This window comes from Triticum aestivum, chromosome 2D (assembly GCF_018294505.1).
Source record: "Triticum aestivum cultivar Chinese Spring chromosome 2D, IWGSC CS RefSeq v2.1, whole genome shotgun sequence".
NCBI classification, from domain to species: domain Eukaryota; kingdom Viridiplantae; phylum Streptophyta; class Magnoliopsida; order Poales; family Poaceae; genus Triticum; species Triticum aestivum.
Genome location: NC_057799.1, coordinates 367,359,619 through 367,369,836, shown reverse-complemented (window position 1 = coordinate 367,369,836; position 10,218 = coordinate 367,359,619). Strand labels below are relative to the sequence as shown.

Genomic DNA, 10,218 nt, shown 5'->3' with positions numbered 1-10,218 from the left:
GGCACTTTTGCAGTACCCACGCAGTAGTACCGCTCGGCATGACAGTAGTACCGCTTCATCGGCACTTCTGTTGTGAGCTACCGCACCAACTATCGCTTGGGATTGGCCTTCTGTTGGCCTACCCATAATAAACGACAGTAGCACGGTAATAGAACGATAGTACTGCTCGCGTGATACTTTCGCGTTCTATTGTCGCTGCTACTACCGCTTATTTTGGGGCTTCTGTTGCCCTTTGCAGCTTTTATGGTACTGGAGCGTCACTAGGACGGTAGTACCGCTTCATGCGCTACTTCCACTCTGGCACCTCTCTGTATCACTATTCCCATGTACCAGGTGATCCTAAGCGGTAGTATAGCTGATGGATGGATGGTAGTACCTCTCCGACAGCACTACCGCTCCAGCACTTCAAGTGCTCACTTTGCTACTCCTGGAATTGCCGCTTTAAGCGGTGGTACCGCTCCTAGGAGCGGTAGTACCGCTTTACTGCGGGCTGAGGCATAACGGTTGGATTTGTCCTCACCTATAAAAGGGGGTCTTCTTCCCCAATGGACCTTATCTGTTTGAGCTCGTGTTCCCCCTCCATTGTTGCTAATTTTTGAGGGAAAAGAGAGAGGAGATCTAGATCTACGTTTCCACCAATCCATCTCTCCTCTAAGTGAGGGAAACCCTTTGGATCTAGATCTTGGTGTTCTTTGTGTTCTCTTTTTTCGTTCTTCCTCTCATATTCCTCTGTAGCATTTGTTGCTTTGGTGGGATTTGGGAGAGAAGGACATGGGCACTCCGTGTGCCCTTGCCATTACATTTGGTGCACCAGTTTGAGTTCTTCATGGTGATACGTGGAAGTTAAAGTTGAGAAGCTTATTACTCTTGGGTGTTTCGGCACCCTAGAGCTTGTGCCTCTTGAGTGCTTGGGTGTCCTAAACGATTGGTGGTGTCGCAGAGCGCAATCATTGTGGTGTAAAGCTTCCGGGTTTCAAATTAGGTTGTGGAGATTGCCCCGAGCAATTTGTACGGGTTCGGTGACTACCCCCAAGGGTTGCCAATTGTATGGGTTCGTTTACCGCCCTCAAGGGTCCCTTAGTGGAATCAGGGCATCTTGCATTGTGCGTGGGCGTGAGAAGAATACGGTGGACCTATTGGCATTTTGGGGAGCATTGTGCCTCTACACCGCTCCAAACGAAGATTAGCATCCGCAAGGGTGTGAACTTCGGGATACATCATCGTCTCCGCGTGCCTCGGGTATATCTTACCTTAGCCCTTCACTTATGCGCTTTACTTTCTGATAGCCATAGTGTTTCATGTTTTATATCTTGCTATCACTTAGTTGTTTATCTTGCTTAGCACAAGTTGTTGGTGCACATTGATGAGCCTAGTCGATTTAGGTTTTGTGCTTGACAAATTAACCGCTAGTTTTATTCCACATTTGTTCAAGCCTAAACCGTAAATATTTTGAATCGCCTATTCACCCTCCCTCTAGGTGACATCCACAGACTTTCACCCGACCTTAGATAGAGGAATAACAGAGAGCCCCGAAGCTTTACAGAAAAAGGCCCGCGCCCGGCTTTATAGATAAAGGAACAATCTTCATACAACTCGACACCACAACACCACAATACACACAAACACAGAGGGTAAGATACAAGAGTGCTTAAACAGCTACACAACCCCAAACCACTTTAATCAAACTACAAATATGACAAAAGGCAGTTTACTTGAAATCGTCGGGGCCTAACCGTGAGCGAGTCACCGTGAAGAGGTGAAGCCGTGCATGACAACTAGGAAGGGCACGACATCGAAGCGCCGCACCGCCCGATCCATGGATCAAGGTTCCCCGGGAGCAACATGGAAGGTGCAAAGGAACTGCGACGACGCCATCAAGAAGGAGACGACACCTATAGACGCCGTCCTCGTCAGTCTGACATAGACATATAGGGGTTTCACCCCAGCAAGTTCTCTGCACCTCCAAGACGTGGTGCATGAAGTCCCGAGATGCGTTCCGTACCACCGTCACCGACCGTCGTACAATGGCAACCACACCGCCCACACGACCATGGCCACCAGCCGACACCCAAGCCACGGGTTGTGCCCATGAGCACCGCGGCTTCCACCACCAAGGACGCCGCCCGGACATCCATGATCCTAACTCCATCCCCTCCCCAGGCTTGCAACGATGCTCGACGCCACCAGAGTCGTCGTCGTAGAAGATCCAGGACCGTGACGGGGCAATAAGTTGGTGCGTTCAACGGACCATGACAGAGTTCAGATTTGAGCAATTAGGTAGGGTCGGAGAGGTAGGGAAGAAAAACACTTCTTTCGGATCAGACGCTTGCCCCAACTGTTCAGCCGGCCGCACCCATGCGGACCGTCCACCACCCAATCGGCGGTGGCGATGTCTCATAGAATATAAATGGAAAAGGAGAATTATATGTACTCCCTGCTTCCATCTATATAGGGTCTAATGCGTTTTTTAAGACCGCCTTTGACTATTGACAAGATTAATAATACATAACATGCACAATGTGAAAATTATATCGCTGAAAGCTCCTTTTACACACGAATTTAACGGTGTGCTTTGTGTAAGTTGCATATCATATATTATTGCTCTAATATTTGGTCAAAATTAGCCTCGAAAAATGCATTAGGCCCTATATAGATGGAAGGAGGGAGTATTGAGTTGGCTGCTCTGACGAAAGAAGTTTTTCTTACCTTGAACTGAAAATGTTGCACTGAAAGTCTATCAATGGCAGTTTTTGCTAACTAGAAGAAAGCTATTTCTGTTTGTTTGATACTAGTACAAGATGTAAATGTTGGACACAGAAACTTATCATATCATGGCGATCACTATCAATTTAGACAAGGCAGAGACCATCACCATATGCCAAAGAAGAAGCATTCAGACGAATCTGAAGAAACGACCAGGAGGTATCGAGCCCACGTTCAAGTTCAGCCCAAAAGTCATGAGCCGACTTCTTTCATATCCTTTATGTAAAGTAAGTTGTCTCTAATTTGTCAATTAAAAAAATGCCATACAAAAAAACAAGTAAACTTTGATCTGATCGGAGCTATAAATTAGCCATTAGTTTCCTGCGGCTGATCCAGCTTAACAAATAGACACAAAGACTGATAGTTTTTACTTACACGGAAGGTAATTGACACACTTTTGATTTCCCTGTGATCCCAGTAACTCATTAGTGCTCCATGTGCACAATTTGGTTGAGCTAGGTATGCACGATTGTCAAATCTTACTAAGCAGAAGGCCGTGGCAGCACATAAATTTCGTGCAAGAACAGATATCTAGATATGCCAATACCACTTGACACCAACAGTTTCAAAACAGAGCGACAAATGTGACGGATAAACCTGGGAAAATTGACTATGGCAGCACATAAATTTCGTGCAACAACAGGTTTCTAAATATGCCAATACTACTTGACACCAACAGTTTCAAAACAGAGCGACAAATGTGATGTATAAACCTGGTAACATTGTACATGCACGCGATCTCCAAATGCGTTGAGTACCAGTTAGTGGGTATTTTGGGTGCTCCTGCAGTGTCAATTCAGCCTACACTCTTGCACAATTAGGGATAAGGATAATATCTGAGATCAGATAACGGTCAAGTTATCGTCCTTCTTGGATGTTTTCTTTCTCTTCTTCCCGGTGCAAGGCTCTTTTCCTTTCAGGTTTTGAGAAAATGTTCGCAGCTTGCCCATAAGATGCTCATTTCTATGCGCTGGGATTGCAATGCAATAGTCAGTGTGAGGAAAAAATACATTAAGAGAACCATAAAGAGAGTATCAACAACAAAAATGCATAGGAGCTCTCGGGTGCCATGCACCCTATATGAATAGTAAAATCGAAAAAAAATACAGGAAAAATAAAAAAAATCTGAAATTTTGGGGTATCAAACATGGTCATTCATTCTACTCACGTACAAAGTTTCGCGAAGAAATGGCATCCGTGGTATTCTTAGTGAAGAAAATACAGTTCGACCTATGATTCATTCAAACAGTTTTTTTTATATAATTGAAGTATTTATGTTTTTTGCTGAGAATACCACAGATGTCATTTCTTCACAAAACATAACACAGGTGTAGAATGGTCGACAAGGTTTGACATCCCGAAATTTCATAATGTTTTGATTTTTATAGTACTTTTTTTATTTTACTATTCAGACAGGGTGCATGACACCCGAGAGCTCCTAATCCGTGTCTGTATCAACAACATTTTCCTCTGTAGCTTATCAACTATGTATTCAACATTTGTAAAATTTCAAGTATACAACCTTCTATAGAAAACAACACTTCCAGGAAGCCAATATTCTATCCTTCTCTTTCAGGCATTAGTAAAGACATTGTTTGCTCAAGTACCTGTGAGGATAACATCGTCCATCCTAATGGATTTACGACTAGCATGCTGTGCAAACAGCTCAACATCCTTAGCCAGCTGCTCTGCACATTGCGAAGAATATGTTAATTACACTACCCATGTAGTTTCCAAATATGCAGATCTAACAAGATTCAGAACCATTCTTATTCTGCAGAGTGCAAATAAGCAGTTCAGTACAGCTAGTACAGCAGAACACTTTAGTTTCAGAGATGCTGCTCTGAAAATCCACTTCCTTATGTTCTGGTACATCTCCTTTACTCTCACCATGCAACCAAAATTTTGTGGTTCCCACAAGATCCTCGATCCTGAGCTGGAAATGTGCTAAGCTATCGCTTTCCAGCTGATACAGTGTGCCACTTAAAAAGATTTGATTCTGGAGTTTGTGGACGGGATGGAGTGATCTTCAGTGCAACTTGATGTCTTATTTCTCACGTGTATTCTTTAACCCACAGAGGTCTGGAAGTCAGTTCGACTAAACATTACCTAAATGCATAAAAAGTGCTTTGCTTTTCTTAGAGCACATTTTCAATTCAACTAAATATCTTGAATTGTGTCAGAGGAGCATGCAAATCAGATATAAAGATAGTATCTATAGCAGAGATTGTTTCTTAGAGTTTGGTGTATTCTCATCATGAATATTGTCTATGCAGAGCTTGTTGTAAGAGAAAAAATCATTAGTATCAGCATGAAATTCGAGATACTGAGTAACACAGAAACAAACATCTACCAAATCAAAGCCTTCTTTTAAAGGTCAAATCAAATAGAAGCGCATCCCTGTCACACAAAAAAGAAGTTCCTTGCTGCAGACACATAGAAGAAATCAAACATGAGCTTGTGGTAAGATCTAATGCTCCAGGCATTCTGGACAAATCTAACATGAAGTGCATCGCTCCAGCTCCATTCAATCTAAACTGCCACTAGACAACCAACACATATTTTGGCTAAGGTAGATCAACTGGTTCTGTTCCACGCCAAGACTCGATCTAAAATTGGCCAGATGGATATTAAAAAAAGGGCAGAGTCAGTTGTGAAAACAAATGCAGCAAAAGGAGGTAAAGATTTCGGGGAACCTGCGCTCTTGAAGGCCAAGTCGGCGATGCAGGCGATGACGGGACCCGCAACCTCCATGCCCGCCTTCTTGCCTGCAAAGCACGAATGCATCATACATTACTGTTCCGAATCCCGATCTCAGTTGCAAGAGAAAGAAGTGATAGCGGAAACTGGACGCCAGGTGAAGTGGTGCCATTTTAACCTACCTTCAGAAGTCGCGATGTTGATGACGGCGAGCCTGAAGCGGTCACGAAGGAGTTCGGCCTCCGCCTCCGCCTCGAATCTATCGGCCTCACCGCCGTCACCGGCGAGTGCGTCGTCGTCGGCGAGGGTTTCCACGTCTGGGTCCATGGTGGGGATAGGGATTTTTCGGTTTTCTCCGCTATTTGGTCCCTGAGTTTATTTGTATTTCACCTCCGAGGTTTGCGAGGAAGTATTTGAATTCTTATTTGTATTTTTTGGGTTGATTAATCAGAGATTTCTTTTTTCTTTTCATTAAGCAACCTGCAGGAGCAATGTCGCATTTTTCTGTATATAAACATTGGACATGTTTGTTTTTATGTGAAAATATGGTGATATATACACACATACTAACACGAATATAATACCGTGGTCAAGTAGGCGATTTGGATACATGTTAGCCTTTTTCTATTAAATAAAGATTTGTAGTTATCGTTTTTCATTAATATTATACATAACTAGCTAATTGCCCATGTGTTGTAACTGGGACATACATATTCAACATCAAGTTTGTCTGATATATAACTTACACCCACAATCCACCATATTCTAGATTTTAATAAGATTCAATTTGATTTGAGAACGATAGCGAAAGGCAAGATATTATATATATTTAGTTGAGGTTTTGATAAGATTTGATTTGATTTGGGTATGAGTAGGGAAATGCAAGTACAATGTCGATTTAGTTAAGATTTGATTTGATTGAGTTTATGCATAATGTGATTTTGAAAAAATAGCGATTTCATTTGGATTATTGTAAGTTATTCAATTTACGTTGGTTTTATTTGTGTGGCATTAGATGAGATTACCAAAAATATATAAAATGAAATCAAAGGGGAAGGCGTGGGAAGGGGGAAAACGGGGGAGGAGGTGAGGCTAACCTACCAACTCCCCTTTTTTGGACGAAAACCTACCAAACTCCTCTTTAATAATAGAGATGTACATAAATGACCATTGCACGAACGCCTAAGGAAGTTGCTGGTATGGCTCTAAGATTCATTCCATCCACGCAAGGACTAAGGAGAGAGCAGTCGGATTTTGCATTTCTAGGAGCCAGTCATTTGTCTATGATATGACGAGTTGCCTAACCTCCTAGGTTAAAGGACAATCTTTACACAACTATGTGTGATGGATTCGAGGACCCTTAAGCAAATATTGCACGTCGGACCATGGGAAAATCAGGCAAAAGATATTTACTTAGGCTTGGTCCGAGCTTCAAGATTTCTGCTACAAGGAACTTTAGATCTAATCCATGCAACCAAGTTAAAGATGTCGAGATGGAGTCACGTCTTTGCATGTCCATAGCCAAGAGATGATGTCATGTCTTTGTGGGTTATCTTCTTGAGGGTGCTTGCCGGATAAATGACTCAAATCATTGGGCTAGTTTTTTAAGCTGGGTCACAATTTTCATCCAGTTGATGTCCTTAAGCTCTTTGTGCTGTGAATTTTTCTTGCTGGGTGCAATATTGAATAAATCTAGGGCATGCACACCAAAAGGAGCCATGCCTTGTCTAGTTTTCAACCAAAAAAGAGCATTGTGTCTGATACGTCTCAAATGTATTTTGTTGTTGTTTCAGCTACTTTTATATTATTATTCTTGTATCACATTGGCATAAATTATATATATATATATATCATTTTATCGGACTAACATATTAATCTAGTGCTAGTTGATGTTTTTCATGTTTTTGGACTTCTTAGGAAATTACCGCTTCTAGGGATGATTTTTGGAAAATTGACAGAGCCAGGGGCACCAAAGTCCCTAGAGGAGAGCCCCCATGCCACCACACGGTGGGCCCATGCGGCCTAAGGGTTGGTCACGATCTATGGATGTGTGGGACCCTGAGAACTCCGCTCCACCGCCTCTTGGTGCCCATTGCTTTATATTCTCCCGAAAACCCTGATTTTTATTGAGGATTTGCCACGCCACGGCCACCTCATGTTCAAGATGATCCAAACTGGAGGGTTGTTTCGGTACTCTGCCGGGGGGAGAATCCAGTGCTGGAAACTTCTTCATCAACCTTGCTGCTACCATGTCCATTTGTGAGTGGTCATCCTTGAACTATTGAGTCCATGACTATAACTAGATGGCATGCTTTATCCCTTCTTCTTCAATATAAAGATCACATGAGCTGCCTACATGATTGTGATCCATCTGAGGTAATTCTCGGTGTGTTTGTTACGATGTGATGAATTGACACTTTATGACCAAATCTATATATGGATTTCTTCTAGATTCATTTTGTTTGTTTGCATCATGACTTGTAGACATTTATTCTCTTTGATCTATTAGTCTTACGCTGGCCATGTTTTGATGAATATTTTTGAAGAGGGAGTTGTGTATGTTAGTTAGGTTTAACCTTGTTATTGGGAATCGTAGTAGAAAAAATGGTCCTACGAATCAGAAACCAGGATCACTATGAAGATGGATACAAGGTTAGATCTGGTCATTACCAACTCAGAGTTGCAACCGAAGAAGAGTTGGTGAAGATCGTTCTTGAAGTCCCTTTGACCATCCCACGAGCAGTCCCTTGAATGAAGATTGAAAGCATGATCTGTCTATAGATTGCACACGCACGAGATCAATGATACGACTCTTCATCGTCCAGAGCTAGGCTTCGCTAGAGAACTAGAGGAGGGAAGAGCAGCCTTGCGGCAGGACTGTTGGTGCAATCGAGTGCCCCCGAGTGTTTTGGAGATTGTTGGATAGAAATGGTAAGGGCCTAATATGTTTGCTAGTGCACATAGAAAGATATGGTCCCTGGAGCAAAGAGGAGTTTTCTATAAACTGTGTGATAGTTAGAATAGAAGTATGCTAAAGCTATCGAGGAAATTGCGTGTCGGATGAGCTCGCAAAATATTGCTGAATCAAAGCAATTGCTGCACATGGCATCCGAGAGAAAATGACTACATCAGAGAATAATGAAGACGAAGTGCAGACATAGTTTTCTTTTGTAGTTCATTTGCTTTCTTTGAGTCATAGGACCACCATACCATTAAGAGGAGTTTCAAAGTGTCTTGAGACCCGTGTCTGTTGATGCTTAACCGGAATATATCTCAAATGGGTGGAGAGAAATCTCTAGGTGCGATGAGTAATTACTTGTCAGCCAGAGACAAAGTTCTTCTGGGCTACAAGAAAATTGCTCTAGCAGTGGAGTCATCTTGACTTGTTCCACAAGTATAGTTTCCATGTGAGCTTGAAGTCCGACAGTTGGAGACGTGTCGGTTGACCATTGGTTGGGCGTAGGCCCCGGTTGGTTATTTCACCATTGGGGTTGCTCCGGCTATAAATAGCCACCCTACACCTTCCATTTTGGTCGGCTACTCCGTTTGATTTCCGACAAGATTGTCTGAGCACCCCTCTCTGAGAGATTTGACTGAATCCACCGAGAGAAAACCCGAGAGCCAAAACTTATATACTGGTTGAGAATCACATAGATCTAAGTCGAGAGCTTTGAGCCTATTAATCTTGAGAGTTGTTAACTCTCTAGACAGTCAGGTGTCGTCTGAGTGACTAAGAGTAACTGTGGTCACCGAAGACAAAGGCTGTTGAAGGTTTGGAGATTGCCAAGAAGAATCTACCACAAGTAAAATCAACTGAAGTTCGACGAACTTCACGTCGAGGAGAATAGGACGGAGAGAAGTTTGCTCCTATGTTCAATCACAAGTCCCTCCAACCAAACATAGCTCTTTTGCAGAAGAGTCAACAGGTCAACCAAATCGCATGTCGCCATCGAGCAATACTAGTCAATTCTGTCGACAACATTTCTTTCAATATTTCTGTTAGCACTATTGCAGGATACTGCTAACGCGACACTACGATCAGAGACCCTTTGCCGAAACTGTGTGTGATGCATTAATCGCAAACGGTGGTGTAAAAAACCCGTCAAAAAAGGTGCAAAACGTTTGCGATGGCCGAGCCATCAAACACGGTTCGGATTTTAGTTGCGTGTGCGATGTAGGGCACACGGTTAATCCATTCAAACTGTTTGCGATGAGGCAGAACAATAGAAACGGGCAACCGTATCAATGTGTGTGCGATGCAGGGCACACGGTTAATCCATTCGAACTGTTTGCGATGAGGTAGAACAACAGAAACGGGCAGCCATATCAATGTGTATGTTATATACGGCATACGGTTCACTCGGACGAACTGTTTTCGATTATGGAACACAATAGAAACGGTTCAACTTAACAAGATGTGTATGATATGCGGCATACAGTTCACATGGATGAACAGTTTGCGATGAGCCAAAAGAACACAAATGAGTCGTGTAAACAAGATGTGTGTGATACGTGGCAAACAACCGACTCGGATGAACTGTTTGTGATGAGAAATTACAACACAGACGGTTAATACAGTTAGTTCATGTGCAATTTTGTGTGTACAAAAAACTTTGAAAAATGCAAACTAGTTGCTTGCGGTGGCTAGGAGTATCACACATGATGCGTCTGCGAGTACTCGTGTGCGATGATTAGTATGTTACACATACGTTTCCTTATGTTAACATGTGTGTGAATTTGCAATCTGGACAGTTA

The 10,218-nt window shown here is 42.7% G+C and overlaps 1 protein-coding gene across 1 annotated transcript; it reads right to left on the bottom strand.

Annotated features, from left to right (window-relative positions):
• Window positions 1-3,353: 3,353 nt before the first annotated feature.
• On the bottom strand, window positions 3,354-5,854 carry LOC123053179 (protein MHF1 homolog). Its single transcript, XM_044476598.1, has 4 exons — window positions 5,646-5,854; window positions 5,460-5,531; window positions 4,371-4,451; window positions 3,354-3,733 (listed from the first exon to the last, which is right to left on the bottom strand). Exons 1-4 carry the CDS (start codon window positions 5,788-5,790, stop codon window positions 3,606-3,608), a joined length of 426 nt encoding a protein of 141 aa, XP_044332533.1. The 5' UTR covers window positions 5,791-5,854; the 3' UTR covers window positions 3,354-3,605.
• Between the last annotated feature and the right edge of the window lie 4,364 nt (window positions 5,855-10,218).